At 45.0% G+C, this 22,994-nt stretch overlaps 2 protein-coding genes and 1 pseudogene across 6 annotated transcripts; all 3 read right to left on the reverse strand.

Moving 5' to 3' along the window:
• Positions 1 to 1,375: 1,375 nt before the first annotated feature.
• LOC124653303 (glutamate receptor 2.8-like) lies at positions 1,376 to 8,710 on the reverse strand. The gene is made up of 5 exons (XM_047192375.1): positions 8,449 to 8,710; positions 6,078 to 7,414; positions 5,235 to 5,538; positions 3,119 to 3,525; positions 1,376 to 2,001 (listed from the first exon to the last, which is right to left on the reverse strand). Exons 1-5 carry the CDS (start codon positions 8,708 to 8,710, stop codon positions 1,504 to 1,506), a joined length of 2,808 nt encoding a protein of 935 aa, XP_047048331.1. The 3' UTR covers positions 1,376 to 1,503.
• An 874-nt stretch (positions 8,711 to 9,584) lies between these two features.
• Positions 9,585 to 14,260, reverse strand: LOC124657060 (annotated as a pseudogene).
• Positions 14,261 to 15,166: 906 nt separating this feature from the next.
• On the reverse strand, positions 15,167 to 17,681 carry LOC124651155. Of its 5 annotated transcripts, XM_047190287.1 has the most exons (6): positions 17,556 to 17,678; positions 17,124 to 17,278; positions 16,283 to 16,392; positions 16,035 to 16,176; positions 15,475 to 15,660; positions 15,167 to 15,297 (listed from the first exon to the last, which is right to left on the reverse strand). In XM_047190287.1, the coding sequence occupies exons 1-5, from the start codon at positions 17,623 to 17,625 to the stop codon at positions 15,511 to 15,513; spliced, it is 627 nt and encodes a 208-aa protein (XP_047046243.1). In that variant the 5' UTR covers positions 17,626 to 17,678; the 3' UTR covers positions 15,167 to 15,297; positions 15,475 to 15,510. The 5 variants fall into 5 exon arrangements, with proteins under 5 accessions (XP_047046243.1, XP_047046247.1, XP_047046242.1 ...); XM_047190291.1 differs by having other exon boundaries at positions 15,167 to 15,660; positions 17,124 to 17,251; positions 17,556 to 17,681; XM_047190286.1 differs by having other exon boundaries at positions 15,167 to 15,660; positions 17,556 to 17,677.
• Positions 17,682 to 22,994: the final 5,313 nt, after the last annotated feature.

Raw genomic sequence — 22,994 nt, forward strand, 5'->3', positions numbered from 1 at the left:
GTCAACCCCCACCTCCATCTCTGGCCGGCTCCCCCGCATCCCACACCCAAACCTAAGATCCTACCGCCGGCAAGCTCCCCGCACTCGCACCCCCACCCCACCCTAAGTCCTAAGTTTTCTTCCTCAGCTCCGCCCACAGTGCCGCAACAAGCCACTTCGTCTCCGTCTCCGGTGAGGTCCATTCCTCGCCTAGTAATCGATGCCACAACCCTTGTTGGCGGCGAGGTCCTCGCAGTCGTCGCTGCGGCATCTTCATCCTCTCCGGTGTCTTTGGTCGCTGCACTTGCAAGCTTGGTGGGCCAGCCCGTTGCATTGGAGGATTTGCCAAGCATTTTTTTCTTGACAAGATTTGTTTTTGAGAAATGCAACGTACCCGGTTTGAGCCCAGCTGAATCATTCCACGACAAACACTCACCCCGGGGCCCGGGCCCATTCCCAAGTGCTAGCCCACACCGGCCGTGCAAAAATGTCGCCGCTCTTCGAGCAGGGAAGCCGCATCCTTCCGAGTTTGGAGGAGCGGCGGCGGCCGCCGTCGGCCTGACCACCGGAGGTCGCGGGAAACCCCACGGAGATCAGGATTCCTCCGCTGGCGACGGCATGCCCGCAGCTTGGGCGAGCGATGAGGATTCCTCCACTCCTAGGAACTTACGGGAGGCGAGGTGAGCGTAGTGGAGATTTCAGCCCTTCCTATTTCACCCTACGAGATTTTACTGCACACACTGTTGTACAATGTGAGCATTCGATTGAGATTGAAATTCACTAACTTTGGTTTGCTGACTTTTGGGTTCTTTACCCCTGATCAATATATGTGAGCATTGCTTCAGGTTGAGAAAAGCTGTAGAGTGTTCATGGTTGAATCTGTAAGGAAAGGGGATGATGCTTTGAGATGGCCTCGAGAAGCGACACAGTGCACAGGTGCCAAATTGCAGTTCAGGTTATCCTGCCTAAAATACTTTTCTTTTTCGAGTGGTCTGTCACTTATTATTAAATGGAGGCTGAATTTGAACCAGCCTTTGTGTTTTACACCGGTAATCATTGATCACCACGTGCTCATGACAAGTTTGTTATGCTTGTCTCTCTGAAAGTGGTATGGAAATTGAACATAAAAAGAGTAGATGATAAAGTTTATCTTCAAAATCTATAATCTATATGTTTTGGTAGTTCCTTGGATTACCCTGACTTACGCTGATAGATTGTTGATTTACACTTGGAACCTGAGTAAAATGAGAATACATAATAAACTTACAGTTGCATTGACATGCAGGTAGCAAGCATTACTGTTAGCATTCGTATATACTAGGCACACAATTATACACAAAACAACAACATATGACCAGACGTATGCGGCCAGGCGAGCTGGAGGGGTTATTATAAACAGGGGGCTTATTATCCATACCAACGAAGAAGAGGGGTTATGGTCAAAGGCAGATGAATTGGAGGGCTTATTATCAAATCTCCCATTCAGCAGACTTGAGAACCTGAATATAGCTGATTAGCATGGCGCTACAAACCATTGCTTGATGTTCCATGAGGTGTAAAATCGGGAGTTGTTTGCACTTCTGAACTAGGACTTAGTTCTCTGGATATTTCCATCTCTTGTTGGCAGGCGTAGCTATCTGAATCATCTGGTACAGTTAACTGCATGTTCTGGGACGGGTTAGATTCTGTAGTCCTTTCTTGAGTTCGTTCATTTATATACTCTGCGTCATATTCTATCTGAATCTGATCGGGCCCTGTACTATTCCTTATCTTGTGCTTCTTGTAGAAGAACATCACCAGGGCTATCAAAAGGGCAGAAGTTGAAGCAATTCCCGTGAGTAGAAAGAATCCTGAAAAGTTTTTGAAGTTTAATCTGCTGGAGCCGATGATGGCACCGTCATTCTGACAGGAAGGTTGGTCTCCTATCCATTTCCTTTCCATCTGAATGATGGCATCTCCCTCTGTTATGCTGAGGATTGCCCTTGAAAAGTCGTAGACCAGAGGGGATCCCTTGGGGAATGCCTAAAGAAGTAGTATAACATAAGAATTCATATAATTTTTGCAAGAAAAAATATAGTAAGTCAAATAAATTGCATAGTTGTTTATTCTAAGATTCTTCTTAAATTCAAAAAAAAATGTAGTTAATGTAAATAAATCGCATGTTACTTACTGCACTTTGTAGTTTTTGCAAACAAGTGCTTGTGAGTTATGTTTTTCTGGAGAAGATGTTGTTTTGATGTTTAGTTGATAGAATCTGATATGCATTTGAAGAGGCTCTATGAGACTAGCCATATTCTATAACATGTATTGACACATTATTAGGGTGATCTAGTAAATACTTGTTAAGTTCAAACATGAAAAATATTCAGAATAATGTTATGAAGAGCAATATACCATCATTTAATGCTCAAGGTTTTTTTCGACATTGGAAGGAACATAAATTTCAGTAAATAGTAACCCTTTGCCTTTCCTTTTAAAAGATATGTACCGTTGCTGATTTTTTTGTTTTAAGGTTCTCCTTGTCATTCAAATTAGGATATGAAATTTCTGTTGGTGTCTTGGTGATAGGTCTCTCTATTGCCTAAGTGCCTAGCTTATAGTGGATCTCTTACTCGGTAAGTTTTATTGTAGTACCAAATTTATGGTGTTTGCTGCAAATTTCCTAGTCCAATGTACCTATATGTTCAGAAGTTAGAACTTCCATGCCCCTATTAAGTTTGTTGTACAAACAATGTGCACCATATAGTACAAACTTAACAACACTTCCAATAGTTTTTGTTACTATAAGTTACTTGGCAAAGAAAATTTCTTCGAGTGTAAGTTACTTAAAGTCTTTGTAAGTTCGAATTGTGGTACATAGTTGTGCAGAATGATGAGTTCATACCAGACATAGCTTTGTTGAGTGCACTTGTTTGCTTCTCATCTTGGATCTTAGCACTGTGTGCATTGGTCATGCAGCAACTTTGTTAATGTATGCACGTATTTCCATATGTGTTCTACGTTTTGATAAGTATCTTCCTTTATGAATTGGTCATTTTTCTTTAAGCCTAAGCAGTTTTCAAGTATATATTTCCTAGAATTTATACTTAGAGGTAAAAAAATATAATGTACTGACATGTATGTGGTGTAGCTAACTTACAAAGCCAAACCCTTCAGACTTGTAAATTGGCCCAACCATTGTGTAACCTTTGCAATGCGTAGCGAGGAATATTTTGATATATGGAATTTCATGTATGAGTGCAGCAATACCACCATTTTTGCTCCCTTTGTAGAGTGCATCGGCAAAATCATCTGGATTATTGTAGGACCTGATCTTTCTTCTGTCAAAACCAATCTGTTCTAATAGGTCCCCTACATAAGAACCATTATGATATCCTACATATTCTCCTTTCCTAAGGAGTTCATGAACACCAGTTACTGTCGGTTGAAGTTGCTGCACAGTAAGTAGCGATGATAAACTGGCTGTATAACTTGACGTAATAGCGAGTAAAACTATAAACCATACAATGATAACCAATCTAGACAAAATACTTTGCACCCTCTCCTCTGCAAAATGAATAACCATGTATGAGCAACTTCAAATCGATAATGAATGCTAAATTTACTCTTTGTATGATAGATTCCTTCATTTATATACTGAGAAAAAAAATCCATGAATGTACATTGAGTAATTTCACGAAGCACTAGATAAATAGTCACAAAGCACCAGGTTTTGAATATAGGAAATTGTCTTTATACAATCAAGTCATTGGTATTTTGCAGAAATAACACTCAGTTCGTCCTCTGTTAGGCACTTAACCTCCACTGTTTTGTCTCCATTCATTTCACTTGCGTATCCACCATATTTTCTGTATGCAAACAAAAAATGCAGTTTGTTTCTTGTTCCATTGTTGTCTTACCTAAAGCACCATGTGTAAAGCTGAATCCTGAATCCACAACTTTTCTTGCTGCAGTCTGTACCTGGCTCCCCATCCCCCTCCTCCCTGAACTACCTGAACTAGTGCCCCCCCCCCCTCCCTCCCTCCGCGTGTTAAGGCAGGCGTCCTCCCAGTGTCACCCCATACTTTCCTTCAGGCCTCTGCCCGTCCCAAGCAACTCTTTCATCCTCGGCGCTGTCAGCAGCATCCCCTTCTCCTTGCAGGAGAAGTTGGTGTGCTACCCAGTGTTGCTCCATCCACAGCAGCAGAAGAAACTTGCATTGTTTTCTGGCCAGTGTAGCCCCATCCCCTGCAGTGCCTCTTCCCCTGAGGCCTCTGCCCTTCCCCAGAAACTGATCCTTGGCAGCATCCCCTGCACCCCCCTTCTCCTTGCAGGAGAAGTATGTGTGCTGCCCGGTGTTGCTCCATCCACAGCAGCAGCAAGAAACTTGCATTGTTTTTTGGCCCATTCTTGTGTGGGAATGCAATGTAGAGAATTGGAGATTAATGGGAATACGAATTTGTCAGGTGAATGGGAAGAAGGCCAAGTAAGTGCATTGTGTATCCGGAATAACTGTTAGGGGCAAGAGGGTCACAATTATTGGTCACTTTTCTCTATCATTTGCACATAAAGCTATCGAGTCTAACTCTGAACAAACTGAGTGTTATTTTAGCAAGTGTGTCCACATAGGTGCTATTTTGGATTTTGGTCATGGTCAGTGAGCGAGTTGTGTCAGTTGGTCAGAGAAGCACATCTGTTATTCCAACCCTGAACTACCTGGATCATGGCTCTGGGTACCTTTTTTATCTGAGAAAAACGCAAAAGCTTTGCGTCTCGATGCATTGATAGAAAAGGGAGTTATGTAGAAGTCCACGGAAGGATAACACTTGGAATTACAATAGAGATGCAAGTGGGTCACTATTGTACAATACGATGCCCCCTAGACACTAAGTGGTGCAGCCGGAAGTAGACATGGGCGGGGAGACCCCTCACTCCTGCTTTTGCCCACTCCCGGGCCTCCACCTGGACCGTGTTGAGAAGGTGAGCTACGTCCCCCTAAACAGTAGGCTCCAGGACAGTGAGGCTACTGGTCAAAACAACCTCTCTGTCGCAGCTACTCATTACGTTCTGTACTCCTAGACTTGTGGTATAAGACATGAAAAACATATTACCTAGTTATTTACTGGTTCCTGCTCGTTCAGGTTATTTTTTTTTGAAAACAAGGAAAACTTATTAAGAAATTCCTAAATTATCCTGTTTGAGACTCTATTATGTGGAAAATGCAATTTTTGTATGGAAAAAGAACATTTAATATATTTGATGACATCGTCACTTACTATCTACAAAGATGGGGAAATATATTGCTATCCCGAGCTGGCGGGAAATGGAGCCTGTCAGTTCAGTATTGTCAATTCGTCGCTCCAATAGCCAGATGGCAGCACCTGTGAATATGAAGAACACGATGCTTCCAATCCACAGGTCAGTAGTTAATGGCTTCAAGAATATCCATGTATCCTTACTCGTGTTGTCCTTGACTGGCACAATCATTGCTATTCCAGATTCAGTGTAAGGCAGTGTGAAGTCAGCATAGAAAGTTCTATTATACCTGATGGTTATATCCCCAATTGCTATTTGGTATACCTGCAAGCATATCATTTATTGCTGCATAAGTCCGTAGCCATGTCTCTCAATCATTGATTACATGCTCAATATACTACTCAAGCTAAAATTGTGAATTCTAAGGGCTCGTCGAAACCATCAGCAAACAATCACTTCTATCATAATAATCTAAAAAAGTACTAATACTGTCATCTATGTTTCGGGCATGCATCTAGTTAGTTTGTACCTTAACTGGTAGGATCATATAGTTAGTAATAATTAGTAACAATCCATGCATTCAGTCCTTCGGCGATACACACATACAAGGAGGGAGGTGATGCCTTCGATTTTCACATAATTATCCGTTCTATAGTCTATACCCACCTATCTAATATTTTTACCAATCAACATTCAGTTAGACTAATTGGTGGAAATTGTTGCCTAGAAAACAAAATGAGTTATAATTTCAGACTAAATAAGTTTGCTAAAACATGATTAAATTGTACTGATGGGACTAGTAAAATTAGTAAAATTAAAAAGGAGCATGCCCAATTTCTGCAATTGGAAACCAAATTTCTTACCCCAAGTTGAACTTGGTAGACAAAATCATTGTAGCTACCATTGCTTACTCCTTGTGCACTATCAAATGCTACATATTCATAAGTAATTGCATATGGGAGCTGCTTTAACACCTCTTCAAATACATCAATTGCATACCCAGTGGCAGTTGTTGCATTGGTTAGTGGATTCCTTTCCACCTTCATAAACTCAGGATATCCACTTGTCCGCACACCTACTCGGAGTTTCTTTCCATTAGTGGGAATTTGCCAGCCTTTAGGAACTACATGCACTTCTCCTGGCCAAAAAACTGGATTGAGATCAGGTATAGAGTTTAGATAGGTGTGTTTGAATCCATTTTGATTCAAATTCCTCACAATTCCATTCTTTGCTGTCCAGAAACCTATTTCTTTTGACTCTCTTCTAACCACATTAATTATCTGGAATATGGAGAATGGCAATTGCCTGCTTGTAATGTCAAAATCGCCACTTAAGCCTCTGAACTTGTTCCGTGAGATTGCATCCAGGAGTTTTGGACCAATTGTTGACACACCCAAAGTTCTAAGACACGTCGAGTTTTTCCTGTGTTGCTGCTTCTGAGACATGTCATTGGTCATGCTTACCTTTTCTGCTGCTTGTGCCAAAGCCCAAATAGTGTCATAACCCCTGAGCCCGAAAATACTTGGCTCCGTTGGTCGATCATTTGGGTTTTCTTGTTTGTACCTCATAGTCCATCTTCTAGTAAAATCACTAAGTTCCTTTGATCTAGGCACATAGAATCTCAGACCCAATGCACCATCCATTGCGTCAAGAACCAAGGGGTTCAGTGAGTTAACAATATTTGCTATCCCATCTGTCAAAATCCACGCATATCCCTCATTCATCATTCCTAACTCTTTGGCCTTTGTGAAGAGAATGGAGCCAGTAGCTGATGACATGTGCACAATGTAAACCCTTGTTTGCATTGTCATTAGCTTGTATAGTTCGTTTTCAACTTGGTCACTGTTTGCTGATTGAGAGATGCCACTGCGATATGGCATAGAAGCTCCAAACTCTTGGAGGGCATCAACCAGGTAAGGTATAATGCCCCTGCCAAAGTCTGTCTCCTCATAGATGGGCACCACTTCTCTCCAGCCATATGCCTTAATGAGAGCAGCAAGGCTATTTACCTGAGCAGCATCACTTAGAGTTGCTCGCAAAAAATATGGCACATTACCAGATGAAAGAGCGGGATTCGTTGCTGTGAAGGAGATAACAGGGACTTTACTGTGGTTCCCAATATCAGACACAAAAGTTGCTTCTGAAGATTTTTGTGGACCGATGATGGCCCCTACAGAGTAGTTTTCCAGAAGGTCCGCAGCTGCGCGATCCAATTAAGAAAAAGAAATGATTTGAAGAAACCAAGATATTTGGTGCATTTATAAACATTAGCCGAGCCATGGTGTTATAGCTCAGTATAATGACTTGGGCTCTATGATCATTGCTTTTAAAGTACTGGTTTCATATATTTAGTAATATAAATATATCAAGAACTCATGTTCATGGGAAAGTGCCTATAGTTTAATCCAACAGATTCACATTTGTCCTTTTCTTGGCAGGTCTGGGCTGATGTTCTTGCTTGGTTTCAGTTTCCCTTCCGGCCGCCTTGCTCCGGCGACGCAAGGGCGCCGCTTCAATGGTCTTGCTTACCTCTTGGATGATTTAGAAGCATCGCAATGCCTGCACCTTCGAAGGCACACACGCCTGCAATACCTCTTTGCTTAGACAAATCAAGGATGATGCTAAGCTTTGGGTTTTCGCCCACGCCTCTTTTTTTTTTTTGGAAATGGGGTATCCCCTGCCTCTGCATCAATTGATGCATACAGGTCTTCCCCGGCGCCTCTTGCCTAAGGCTTTGCTTACCTACAGACTGGGATGCCCACTAATCCCCTATTTTCTTTATTAACCTGGGTGTGTTTTTGCTGTTTTATCTTGGTTGCTGGTGGCCTTTTCTTAGGCCTGTAAAACTCTACCTTTTCGATATATTAAAACGCAAGCTTGGCGTTTCCTCGAAAAAACAGTTTTCCATTTCGGGGCTATTTCGTAAAACCCCTTAATTTGTTTCAGACTTGCAGTGGCACTAGAAAAGTGTAGCAATATAAGTGTAGTAATGAAATTAAGGAAAAATGCACTGTTTATTTGATTCATTTCACTGTAGATAAAATCTATTTCTACGATTTATTTAATTTTGGTAAAAAGAAGTTCTGAAATGTTTTGGTATAATCGGTTATCAATATACTTTGCAACAGAATTTGAACTGTGTAGAATTTGGCCTTATCACAGAAATCCAATTTAACAGTAATTTATTGTGTCCAACAATTTTTTTTTTAGATGTTCACAGTTTTTTATATGTACCTTCTGATGCAGCTCGGATATTGTCTCCGTTGGAATCCCTGATGTGGAGAACCAGCTTTGTTGTATAATTCCTGTGGACTGCATAGAAATCCTCCATAGCCATCAGAATGCTAGTACGTGCTATTTTGCCCACCAGAGACTGCAGATCGAGGATAGCTCCAACATTGAGTATTCCCGTTCCACTTTGTGTTACATTTTGAGCAACACTGAAGCTGAGGAACGGCAACAACAACAACAAGGTGGTCTTAGCTGCTGTGTCCATCCTCGAGCTGTTTCTACAGGATGTATGGGGCCAGTGCATAGTCTCTTATAGTTATGATTCTTATTATTTATCGCACTCACAGAGCAATAATCGTTCTCATTGGCATTATTCTAACCAAGTCTTGGTCAGCTCTGAGCTATAATGTCAACTGTCTGTTCGGGCTATCTTCTTGAAGTACCTATCATTCTATATTTATAAATGTATAAAGTGAATGATACCTGGGCTTTGAAGTGATGGCTCTGCAGATTCAAGGAAATTTCCTGTGACAAACTGAAGAAGAATGAGCCTGATAACTTCCTCCATCTGTTGAATCTTTGATCCTTAAGAAATGGGATTGCGAGGAAGAAGTCAAGGATACCTTAGATAACTGTGGAAGGTTTGGTTTTGAAACATACACGGCTCTCCTAGGTGCTAAGATAACTGTGGTTAGTCAATTCTTCTCAAGAAAAGGGGTAATCAGTTAGTCAATGGCCATTGAGTATGGCATACTGCTGTGGAGTAAGGTTCAGCTTGCAGCTGGCAGAACTGGGTAACAAGCCAAATCACAGCCTACGAATGACAGAACATCTGTCAGTTCCTTGGGAAGAAAAGCACCATCGTATGAGCCGTGTTGCGGTAGGGAGGAGGGTGGCATGGAAGTGGCTGTGCGCACAATACGTGCAGACGATGATGTGCAGGGATCAAAGTTAAGGCCCTTCCGTAGCAAGGGAAAATGCGCACAACACGAGCAGACGAATAACTGTTTAGCAAGATTTGATCGGTAATCGGTTTGCAGTTAGAATTGGTTGTTGTTAGAAAAAGTGGAACAGCGCCAGCGAAGCAGGTGGCTCCTCAACTTTTATGTTGCTATACAGTCACAGTTGTTTATCTACCGTTTACAGTAATTGATCACTGCTTACTTATGCATTCAATCTGTCCATCGTCATCTCAATCCCCTATTGACACAGAGCATCAAACAACCACTGTCATTTGACTGCAAGGAGTTGTAGAATGGCAGTGATCAGTTACCGTCCTCTGTCAGCTACTTCTACCCTATCTTCGCCACCGGCGGCAAGCTCGATCTCTCCAGTCGCCGGGCTTGCTGTCCCCACTGACCACTCGCTGGTGTACGGCGCGCTGAGCGGGCTGCCAAACTCACTGTGCGTGATACGAGGGGAGGCGACGGTGTCAGTCCGTCCAGCCACGGAACCACCATCGTCCTTGATCCTGAAGGTGTGCGACGAGGGGTCCTTGTCATCGAAGATCTTGGCCAACCTCCAGATCCTGCCCTTCCAGGACAAGTGTGGCTCGAGCTCCCCACGGTTAGTCGCGACGAACCCGACAAGGTGCACCGTGCAGCAGAGGATCGATGTGACGCCGGTGATGAGGAACAGTCCCCGAAGCTGCCGAAGCCGAGGCTGTCCGACGTGAATGGCCCGCCGTCCTGCGCAGCGAGAACCATCCTCGTCCGGGTCACCGAACCACTTGCGCTCAATCATGTTCATCTCATCGCTCTCCGTGAGCTTCAGGATCGCCTGCGACAAGTCCGTCACGTATGGCGACCCCTTCGGAAACGCGAAGCCAAAGCCGCCGGTCTTGTTGAGTTGGCCGGTCATGGTGAAGTTGTCGCGGTAGGTCTTCAGGAAGATCCTGAGATAGGGCGTCTCGTTGACGATGGCACCGATGCTGCCATTGAGCAGCGCCTCATGGAAGCTCTGTGCTCTCGGGTACCGCACAAGCCTGTCCTGCGGGAAACCAGACGCCGTCATGGCCCTAAGCACGAATGAGTTATTCATGATCCCGACCTTCTCCGTGCCCCTCAGCAGTGCGCCATAGTCGGCGACGCTCGGCTCCAACTGCGGCACTGTGAGCATGGACGTGAGGCTTGCCATGTAGCTGGACTGCAGGATGAGCACGACAAACACCCACACCAGCACGGCGAACCGCGACAGGTTGCTCTTCAGGCTCTCCCTGTGGGCGAAGACGAGGGTGGAGAAGCCGAAGTAGAGGAGGGTGCCGACCTGGTAGGAGGGTGGACCACGGAAGTCATCGTTGTCACGGTGCTCGATGGCCCGGACAACGAAGCCGGTGAAGAGGAAGAACACGGCGCTGACGAGCCAGAGGTCGTAACGGAGCGGCTTGAGGAAAACCCACGTCCGTTTGTTGCTCCGCTGGTCGCGCACTGCCACCACCATGGCGATGGCCGTTGCCTCATAAGGCAACGTGAAGTCCACGTAGGTCGACCGGTTTGCGGTGATGGTGATGTCTGCCACCGCCGCGTCAAACGTCTGCGGAAAGAGAGTTGATCGGCAAGGTCAGTTTACCCACAATCATGTTGGATCAAAATCATTCATCACACAACGCAAATTTTTCGATAAAGGGAATATATTAATATCAGAAGATATCAATTACACCCACAACGTAAGTACCAGACGAAAGGTCAGTTTCAGCCACAATCATATAGAGAAGTGAATTCATTCACTTGGAACTGTCTACCAGCAGTCCAAACTGCTGGGGGATACTTGTTGGTGTTAGAACCGACATGTTTGACATTATTAATGTTTTTGAATTTTCTGTCTCTTGAATTATTAAATGTAAACGAGATGCAAAAATTTGGATATTCTTTTTTGTATATGGGTCCACTTATGATGAGCATAAGGTTGATTTCATTTATGAACTCCACGGTGTGTTTAGTTGTTGGTCAGGACCTACCCTAATTGGGGGTGATTTTAATCTCATTAGGGAAAGTAAAGTAAAAAATAATGGAAATATCAACCAACACTGGTCTAACCTTTTTAATGACTTGATTAACAAATTGAGCCTTATTGAAATAAAAAAGTGATGGCCGTACATATCATACTCCTTTGGTTTTTTATACCGGTGCTCTAACTGTTCCCACTATCAAACAATTCAGTTCGAAAATTGGTGACTAAAAAAAAGAGGGTTTTACAGAACTGGTGCATAAAACCTGGACTCCCCATCATCTTGTCTAACCTATTGACAGATTTCAGTTTAAAATTCGTTTGCTTAGGAAAATTTTGAAACGTTGGAATGCTAATATTGATGCAGACTCTGAACAATGCTAAAATACTTAAGTGAACTTAGGTAGCCAATCGCTTAACACCAGCCATGAATCAGTAGAGTGATTCGATTCCTAAAATAAGCAACATGCACGGCCACCTACTACAAGCTCGTAAGGGCATGCCCAATGCACTGCCCTAGACCTACTGCCTCACACCTTTAGTTAGGTTCGGGTGGTCCAAAGTAGGTTCGGATGAGGAGGCAGCCTCCTCTTCAAGAAGTGGGATCTTAAGCCCAAAAAGCATGCTTTTTGGAGAGAGAAAGAGATACATAGTGTCATATTTATGGGGTCCCTTCTATTTTTTTTCCTGGCTAAAGTAGTAGCTTCCATTGAAGAGATAAAATTGATCATGTTGCTTCTGACAACTTTTTTAATGGAGCAGCTAGTTGTGTATGCCACCATTGCTCATGCCCTAAGTAGTATTATAGTATACTACTGCAGATTCGGTAAGTTGTGCAGCATGCGTTCAGACGATGTGTAAACGTTCAGTATGTCGATCTGTATATGGGCGTGATATAGTCAGCATGACATAGTGGACTAACGTTGGTCGCGCGTCATATTGTGCTTTGGTCGTGCCGCTATGGGACCAAGTGGCTAGTGGCCGGTGGTGTTAATTACAGATCTAACTTTTTAATGAACTTTGAAGCAGACTGACACTCTTTAAAAACAAACTAGAGAAAAAACATATTCACTGCACATATAAAGACACATAAAACAAATGACTTTTGCCTTGGTGAATATTTTATGCTCGATTGCAATCTATGTGGAACTAGAGGAACATCAATTGTGGACGTTTAGCCTCAAACTTTTTTACTAAGAGGAACATCTCAAAATTTTACTAAGATCTAACTTAATTATCAGTCGACTGAGAACCAACAAAACCTTCTACCCTTTGTCCACAAATAAGTGGACGTTTAGCCTCAAACTTTATCTTTGAAAGAGTGTATTTCTAACTTTCCAATGCATTTTAAAGTAGTAAAAATTGCTTCTCGCTCATCGCACGAAAATCAAACCTAATAATATTCACCACATGTTATCTCCATTTTATACATGCTCTTAACTTATTGGAGGTGAAATAATTAAAGAGGAGAGATATGTTGGTTTACATGTTTCCAATATACCTGTCTGTTTACTTGATAACATGTCTTGAAAAAATCTGCACGTCCACTTATTTGTGGACGGAGGGAGTAAGTATTTATCTTAGTCTTCGTAGTTTGCAGGGCTCGGAATTTAGTCAAAACTTTGGTTGTTTTGGTGGGTACTTAGATACTTGGCACCTCCATATTTTGTTCCAGATTCAAACAGAGTTCGATTTTAGTCAAAAACCCTCTAAATTGAATGAAGCTTGACCAAGAAAAATCCGAAGTTTTAGACATTTCAAGGTTCGAAATATTTGTGTTACCTACAATTTGGCTTAATTGTTTTTGTTGTTGTATGATCTTCTACGATAGAGACATTTTTTGAACTAGCCTCTGGTCCATGCATGATTGCAACCAAGTTGATAACAACAATGTCAATGTTCAACGGTCAACTAGCTTAATTAATGGCTATGAATGTTCTTCCTAGTCAAAGTATTAGGCACAGAAATTTGAAAATGCTATGTCCAAATATTCGGCTCAGTCACACACATATACATCCGTTATTCTATGGTCTATATGCTGGTCAGTTACTTCCATGATTCCATCAGATGGCTACGGAAGTCCACTTCAGTTCTATGCCCGATATTTACCGTGCATTGTAAAAACTCTTGATTACGAACAATGTAATGATAAGTAAACATTGTAACAGCAAAATGAAGGAGATCGATTAGTTAGCTAACTACTTACCCCATTACCAACTGCTTCGACGAGTTCGTCGTAGGGCATGGACTTGGCCCTGACGTACTCGAACGGCAGCGCGTAAGGCAGCAGCCGCACCGCCGCCTCGAACACCTCGATCACGAACCCGCCGGCCGTCGTCTGGTTCGTCACCGGGTCCACGTCAAGGTGCACGATCGGACGGTAGCTGTCCGACACGTTCCCCGGCACCGCCACCCGCAGCTTCCTCGCGATCGTCGGCTGCACCCACCCACTTGGCCGCTCCGTCGAGTCTCCCGGCCAGATCACCGGCTTGAGCTCGCCGTTCAATGCCTTGGAACGGCGGCCTAGGTGCCGGCTGAGCCCGTGCTGCTGCGTCCAGAACCCGAGGCTCCTCTCCTTCCCGTTGTCCTCGAAGGCCGGCACCGCGAGCTCGCCGTTGGTGAGGTTGAACCGGCCGGCGAGGCCCTCGAACTTTGTGTCGTTGATGGCGCCAAGGAAACTTTCGCCTGACATCAACTTGGAGACGACAGGTCGCTCGAGCTGAGCCGCTCTGCCGCGGACGCGACGGCCCACGCGCGCGGCGTCGTACGCCCACACGGCGTAGCATGCATCCCATCTCGGCCTCCGGGTGCAAGCGCATGTACAGGTACCTCCTGCTCCTCACCCTGCCGACAGCTGTGGAGAGGCCATTCACCTAATCTAGACGTCTCTCCTAAAAATAAAATAGACGTGCATTAATTGGAGCGCGCGCGTGGGCAAACTCTCACCATCCACCCAAAGAAAAGAATGATCTCTCGTGTGCTGATCGAGCGCTTCCAACAAATCACGTCGAGTACAAAAAAAAAAAAAAAAAAAAAAAATCACGTCGAGTACGCCGAAGAATGATCGCGCACACTTCTGTCGCGACATTTCCCCTTTTTCTTCTTTTTTTTTTCCCTCAAAAAAAGCTAGGTAGTACTCTCGCGCGCGCCGGAGGAATCGGATCGAGCCACCCGTCCGGCCAGCTGGCGACGCGCGCGGCCGAATGCACGTCCACGTCTTTAAAGACCACGCTGACGATCGACTCGATCGATCAGCCTGAAGCGGCATACCTGAATCTCATCTTATTCAAACACGCAGTCCAGCTTGACTAGCATGTTAAATTCTGAGAATATCAACTAGCACCTGCAACGGCATGATACCAGTACTACCAGAAATCAACCCAAAAATTTCCTCAACTTCACCGAATCCTAGCAATGGCTCTACTTATCTCATTGATTGTTGGTAGCAAAACAACAAAATGAAACACACGCTTCAATAAAACCCCTTCGACTTGAATACAAACCGCAACAACAACAACAACCGTGACACTACTAGACCATATAAATTATGTTGACACAGAACTGGATACTCCAGGACAGCAATGGGCATGTGGAGATGCTACATGGTCAACTGCATGCACAAGAGTAAGAAATCACAGAGAGGAACCAGAATCTTGCCTAAACACATGGGGTCAGACCAAGGCCACCGCTCTCATTGTTTAGCCCTCCGAGTTATCCTCGAGTAAGATCAAAGCATGGTCAGCTCAACAAAAAGCAAACGCTTATATTTATAATAGACTCCAAAATAACAGCCGCTAATGCACATGTACACAACTTAAGCATCCAATATTCGACAACTTAGGCATAGACTGGAATCATGCTACACCATTTCCATGCGACAAAATAATAAGGGGATGATAGTTTAAGCAAAAGTTCAAGTATGACAGAACAACGTGCATCAGATGTAAATCTTCAAATAAGAACATCATGGTGTCAATGAACAAAAAACAACACTAGGGGACATGAAAAGAAAATAAGATTTAGGGTACCATTTGAACTATTGTCCAACCAATACAGAACCAATTCAATCATTAAATCTACAAGAACAAACGGAAGCTCCGTACACTAAAACAATCGCACTCAGTACACTAGTCCATTCGCAACTACCTGAGCGCCTCCACATTGCACTTTTGGATGTCGCTGATGGTGTTCGCCACCACACCTCCTCCTCCCGGTTCCACTCCGACGCCTGTTCTCGCCCTTCATAACCTCCTCCGACATGCTTTCAACCTGAAAATTATGCATGATTTTCATCACTGCCTGTGCATATCAAACATCAAGCAAATAATTGAACACATACTATTTCCTACACATCTACTGCCAAATTGCCAACGCACAACAATTTTCATTGACTGAAACAAGTTGCCATCCATACATGCAAGCACATTTGATTAAACTCAAAAAATGGAACGACTTTTAGCAAGAACATATTATTTACACCGAGCTATTTTATTCTACTTCGGCTTACCTCTTTTCTTTCCATGCATATTGGTTTAATTACCGAACACTGAACAGGCCTAATGCTGCTAAACATAGGTGTGCATCCTAATTACAGAGGACTCTTATGGAGAGCCCTTAAGATGGCATACAGGAAAAAAATCGACCTTTGATCCTCCATGACGTGGAGGCCTCCTGCACCAAGTCTCTGGTCCACGGAATCCAGCGAAGATGCCGGCCATCGGGGACATCACCAGCGGAGGAGTCCGGCGAACAGTAGCTGCCGGAATGGCGGGCCTGGGGGGACCACTTTTCACATAAAGGTATGACTGGCTAAATAAACAGACCAGCTCTTTCTAATCAAAGCAGATGGATAGAATGATGATGAGTAGTACAAAGTATTAGCCAAGCATACCTTGACACGTTCAGCATCTGCGAGTGAACTCGAGTGGATATCTGTGTTTTGAAGCTGTCCAACAAAATCAGTAACAGGCAGCGGCTCGAAGAAAGATATAGCCAACCAATCTGAAAAGGCAGGAAGAAAAGGAAGTTACGTATATGTCGAGGGAAGTATTGAAGAAGTATGAAATCTTAATAGCATTCACGTGATAGTAAGCAACACCAACAGGCATTTCTGTCAAAAGAAAGTTCAGAGTGAAATAAGATGCCTCCTACCATAAATAACAGCAACATCACTATCACAAAGATGCTTAAGGGTTGCACCAAAACATTGAAGTTACCAGAAATGTGCTAGTTAGTTGTTGAAAGCGCATTGGGTCCCAGAACCACAATGGCTCTGCAATGTGCATCACGAAAGAGTAGTTGTGTTTATCCCATTTTAAAATAAAAAGGAAAGGGTACACTACTGAATGTTATGGCCAGAGCAACAACAATTGCGGAAACATAATAATTTATCAAGTTTCAATGCTAACCATAAAAATGCAGAGATTCTCGCCCTCTACAAATTTCTGCGCTATATGTAAGAAACAATTGCGCTAATTTGCATTTCAACAAATACAATAAGTGGGCAGACAGACTCATTTAGCTGAATAGTAAAGCAGGTTAAAAATTCTATTTCTATATGCAATGAATTATGAACGGGCAGAACAAAGGTACGGCAACAAGTAAATGAAGCTCAGTGTTTTACACAATATATCAACATGTTGTACCACACACCAACGATTGGCACAATACCTCAACAACAATCAAAATAATCACTTCCAAAACCATAGGCGACCAAAGAGAAAAAAATTGACCTTTGTTGCTGATGTCGATGATCTCCGGAAACGGCATCCTCCAGGTAGCCGCGGCGGGCCTTGGACAAGCTGCTGCACACCGTGGACGCCTCTGAACCCACCTCCTTCAGTTCCTTGCAATAGCATCACTGGCCACACACAGACGTCCAGGAAGCCCAAAATTAAAATGAGGCTAGATATCAGCACCATAATAAAACAGAGCTTATATTCTCACAGCAAAGCACTGAAAAATAATGGAAATACTTTTATACAAAATACATTCTCCTACAAATAAACATCACCGCTGCTACTTAGCTACGTTTTCTTTTAGGATTCTTGGTTTAATTACCGAACACTAAACATGCCTAATGCTGCTAAACAGAGGTGTGCATCCTAATTACAGAGGACACTAATGGAGCCCTTAAGCTGACATACAGGAGGGGGGGGATCGACCTTTGATCCTGCACCAAGTCTCTGGTCCATTCCCCTCCTCCTCCGCCGATACGCCCTCCTTGCAGCGCATGGAGGACGACAGCCTTCCGCAGCTCGCGACTTGGGGCAAGCTCCTTCATGCCATGGACGCCTACCTTCAGTTCCTTGCAATGACATCACCTGGCCACGTGCAGACTCCCAGAACCTGGAAATTAAAATGAGGCAAGATATCAGCACCATAATACAAAAAAATAGAGCTCATATTTCTCAGGGCAAGGCACTGGAAATTAACATCAACAATGTTCATGTCGCTATTTTATCTTGTTGGTGCATCATGGTTTAATTACCAAACACTAATGTAGCTACTTCTTCTTTTTCGTGCATCATGGTTTAATTACCCAACACTGAACAGGCCTAATGCTGCTAAACATAGGTGTGCATCCTAATTACAGAGGACTCAACTAGAGCCCTTAGGCTGGCATATATACAGACAAAAAATCGAGCTTTGATCCTCCACGATGTGGAGGTCTCCCGCAGCAAGTCTCTGGACTGGACGGAGGAGTCGGACGAGACGCCGTCCGTCGGGGACATCACAGGCGGTCAGGCGGAGGAAGCAGGTGCAGCTGCTGCCGGAATTGCGGGCTTGGGGGAGACCACCGAACAGCGCCGTTCCCTCCTTCCAGCGCGTGGAGGACATAGGCCGAGGAGACTTGGCGGCCGACGCGTCCTGGTGGCCGGAGACACCTCGCCAGCGTGGAGAACTGCATCGGACAAGGTGATCGACGGAGCCGCGCGCAATGGTGCACGCGCACGCCGGCGATCAGGCAGGCCGCGACGCCATGGTCCGGGCTGCGCCGCCTCTCTCGTGGCCGACGCTGGGGCGGTGGTGGTCGATCTATTGCGGGAGGAAGTGGGGTCGTAGGGAGGAGGCTCGGGGCGGCGGCGGGCGAGGGAGGAGTGGCGGCGGCCGGCGAGGGAGGAGTGGCGGCGGATTGGCGAGTGGAGAATGGGGATTAGGGTTGTTGATTACCGAACGTGTGACCCAAACAAGGCCTACGGGCACAACTTTGGCCCAATTTGATTATGGACTCCCACCCACGATTATTCTACTTCGGCTAACCTCTTTCCCGCCCATTTCCGAAAGCTAAAGTAGTAGTACTAGCCATACATGGTACAAAATTTTAGGGCCTTCTACGTTGATTTAGGAAGTAGTACAATTATTATTATCCCATGTCAAAAAAAAAGGAAATATAATTATCCTGGATTTTCTAGACAAGTTTCAGGTAAAATCCAAATCTAGTATAAATCTGGTCAGAATTCACTTAAATATGAAAGAAGATAGAATAACCTCTCAAATGATTTCTGGGGTTAATTTCCGTGATTTTGGAGGGTGTCATGGATTTTACTTTAGAAAAAAAAAACGCATTCGGCGTATTAAGTGGTGCTCCTTAGAATGTTGATCGATATAGGTGTATCGTCGTCATTCGAGCATTGTCCATGTCGTCGTCCCCACACATATGTTGCGTGGGTGAACATAATTTGACATTGCTAAACCACTAACAAAGCCCTTCTCCACATGCAAACTCTTGATCTACTCGGTAAACATGTTAGACGTTCGTTACTACATTGGGCGCACGATAGACCCACCACACCGGCGGACAAGCCCACAACTTCGCTATGGATCTGCTATCTTCTCACGATAGACACCTCGAACACGACCTAGTGCTAATAAAACCTGGTAATATTATGGATCACCGCCTGCCACACCACTATGGATCTCTGCGTGATCTGAGGATCATTAGATTATGAGCTAGACATGCAATGCCTAGCCTGCGACCTCCGTAAGGGGTCACCATCGACACATGTTGCCACCGCAACACACCCACACATAGCACACACACTCTATGTCTATTAGGGAAACAACCTATGTCATGCCTCGAGGTTCGTCATCCTCACTGTAGGAGTTTGCAGCATCACGGCCGATGCCCACCGTGCGCGAGTATAGCTTCCACGACCGGACGAGGTAGTTGGTCGCGGCAAAGGTCGTGTTACCAGCGAGCTCCGGCGTGACCACAATGGAGCAGCCCTGCATCGGGGATACCATGTTCTAGATCAGTTAGGTGTGTCCCTACACCGTCACGGTGTTGCTCTAGCTAGCCATTTGGAGCTTTCTATGGAGGGTGCAATCCAGAAGATGATACAGGTGTTGCCTAAGATGTAGTCGACAGTGTCGTAGATGTCGCATGCCCGGTGGAAACGGATAGAACCATCCGCATATGTCCGAGGTCACCTAGCATTCCATTTGTCATCACACACCCTTATTTTATGCTAGGGGTCCGAGATCACCTAGCATTCCATGTGTCGATTGGTGGTGGTTAGGGTGGTTGGGGCCGGTGAGGTGGAATAGAAGTGTCGGTGGCAAGACGATTGTTAGGCTTGACGTTGGTTACTACACTAGGTGCACGACAAACCCACCGTGCCCGGCGGACAAGCCCACAACTCCGATGTGGATCTGCTACCTTCTCGCAATAGACACATCGATCACGAAACAGTGATAATAAAATTTGGTAATACTATGGATCACCGACTACGACACCACTATGGATCTCTCCATGATCACATCGTTTAGAGGATCATTAGATTATGTGCTAGAAATGCATTGCCTAGTCGGCGACCTCCCTAAAGGGTCACCATCGATACGTGTTGCCACTCATTGATGGAGGTGCTATCAACTAGCCGCAACATGCCCACACATAACACACGGGCACTATGTCAACCTATGTCATGCCTCCAACTTCGTCATCCTCACTAGAGGAATTGGCAAAGTCAGGACCGGTGACCACTGTGCGCGAGTATAGCTTCCACGACCGGCGAGGTAGTTGGGCGTGGCAAAGTTCGTGTTGTCGGCGAGCTCTAGTGCGACCACGATGGAGCAGCCCTGCATGGTGGTGCCCGTGTTCTAGACCGAGTCGGTGTGTGCCCGCACCGTCATGATGTTGCCCAAGCTAGCCATTTGGAGATGGATGTGGAGGGTGCGGTTCGGGAAGACGATGGTGGTGTTGCTGAAAACGTAGTCAATTGTGCCGCCGAATTCCCATACCCGGTGGTTGGGGTCACGCACCATTATTTTATTCTAGGGGCCCGAGATAACCTAGCATTACATGTGTCGTGATGTGGAGGTTGGGTGGTTGGGGCCGATGAGGGGGATTAGTAGTGTCAGTGGCAAGAAGATAGTCAGATGGGTCAGGCTAGATGGTAATGGTGGCGGTAGTGGTACTTATAAATGGTACAAGCATTATTGTGGCGACGAAAAAGGCCAATGATGTCTAGGTTTTCTCTAGGCACGACACTTGTAGAATAGTAGCGGAATTGACGGTGAGGGAACTTCCAACACGGACCCCATGGGGCTATCCCAAATATTTAGTTGGTTCATACAATAATTACACTCTATTAATTATTATATGTGCCCATCATCAGAAATTGGTAGAGCCATCCGCGGGCGTTCGAGATCACCTAACATTCCATGTGTCGTGCCACACCCTTATTTTATGCTAGGGGGTCTGAGATCACTTACCATTCCATGTGTCGGGGTGGTGGCGGTTAATTAGGGGTGGGTGGGGCCGGTGAGGTGGAATAGAAGTGTCGGTGGCAAGAAGATAGTCAAATGGGTAAGGCCGGATGGAAATGGTGACAGCATCGGTAATTATAAATGGTACAAGCATGATTGTGGCGACGACAAAGGCCAAGGATGTCTAGGTTTTCTCTACGCATGACACTTGTAGATTAGTAGCGGATTGACCGTGAGGGCCACATGGCTATCCCAAATTATCTTGTTCTTACAATTACTACACTCTATTATAAATTTATAATGTATGTATATACATGGTAATGTGACTCTGCAAAAGAGGCAACTAGTGGCGGAGCCACCCCCGACGAGCTGGGGCAGCTGCCCGGGCTCAGTCACGGAATTCAATGGAAAAAAACTAACAAATTTGATAGTTGTGTACATGGTTTTCATTGGCAAAAAAATGATAGTTAGATTCATGTCTTTATATTTTGCCCAGGCTGTACAAGTTGGCTGGCTCCGCCACTCGGGGCAACACCTATGAGGTGGGAACTGGTCTAGGTGAATATGTTGGTGGTGATAATATCTAAAGTACTCCCTCCGCTCCATAATACGTGCCGCAAGATCGCATGTACCTAGAGTGTCTATTCACTTGTTTCTGCGACATGCATTATGGACAATGTCCTCGCTCGCGGAGCGGGTGGATCATTAGCTGCCAATGCAACCAACCAATCATACCCTAAGTTGTGATCTCGTTCCCCTGCAAAAGAAAGAAGCGTAGTACTCTGGCTCATGCGAAAGTAGGGGCCAAAACATATTAAGTGGTGTTCCCTAGATCGTCTTCATTCGACGATGTCCATGCCATAGTCCCCACATACGTTTATGTGGGTGAACAGAATTTGCCATTACTAAACCACCAACAAGGTCCTTCTCCACACGCAAAATCTTGATATACTAACAAATTCAAAGGTTAGACGTTGGTTACTACGTGGGGCCCACGATAGACACCTCGGAAACAATGCTAATAAAACCGAGTAATAATATGGATCATCGCCTTCGACCACTACGGATCTGTGCGTGATCTCTTGATTATGAGCATCATTATTTTATGTGCTAGCCATGCATTGTCTAGCATGCGGCCTCCCTAAGGGGGCATCATTGATCGGTGTGCCATCAACCAGTTGCAACGCGCCCACGCATAGCACACGAGATATATGTCTACTAGGGAAACAACCTATGTCATGCCTCTAGCATCATCACCCTCACCGTAGGAGTTGGCAGCGTCACAACCGATGACCACTATGCGCGAGTATAGCTTCCATGTCCGTCCAAGGTAGTTGGTCATGGCAAATGTTGCGTTGTCTGGCGAGCTCCGGTGCGACCACGATGGAGCTGCCCCGCATGGTGGTGCCCGTGTTCGGAATCGGGTCGGTGTGTCCCTGCACTTGTCATGGTGTTTCTCTAGCTAGCCATCAAAGATGGTTTTGGACGGTCCAATCTAGGAAGACGGCGGCGGCATTGCTGAAGATGTAGTCGACGGTGTTGTAGATGCCATGCCCGGTAGAAACTGATAGAACCATCCGTTGGCATCTGAGGTCACCTAGCGTTCCATGTGTCGTCACATGCCCTTATTTTATGCTATGGGTCCGAGATTAACTAGCATCCCGTGTGTCGGGTGGTGGTGGTGGTTAGGGTGGTTAGGGTCAGTGAGGTGGAATAGAAGTGTCGGTGGCAAGAAGATAGTCATATGGGGTGGCAATGGTGGCGGCAACGGTAATTATAAATGCTACAAGCATGATTATGGTGACTACAAAGGCCACGAATATCTAGGTTTTCTCTAAGCATGACTCCTGTAGAATAGTAGTGGAATTGACCGCGAGGGAACTTCCTACACA

The sequence above is a fragment of the Lolium rigidum genome, chromosome 5 (assembly GCF_022539505.1).
Source record: "Lolium rigidum isolate FL_2022 chromosome 5, APGP_CSIRO_Lrig_0.1, whole genome shotgun sequence".
Classification (NCBI taxonomy): Eukaryota; Viridiplantae; Streptophyta; class Magnoliopsida; order Poales; family Poaceae; genus Lolium; species Lolium rigidum.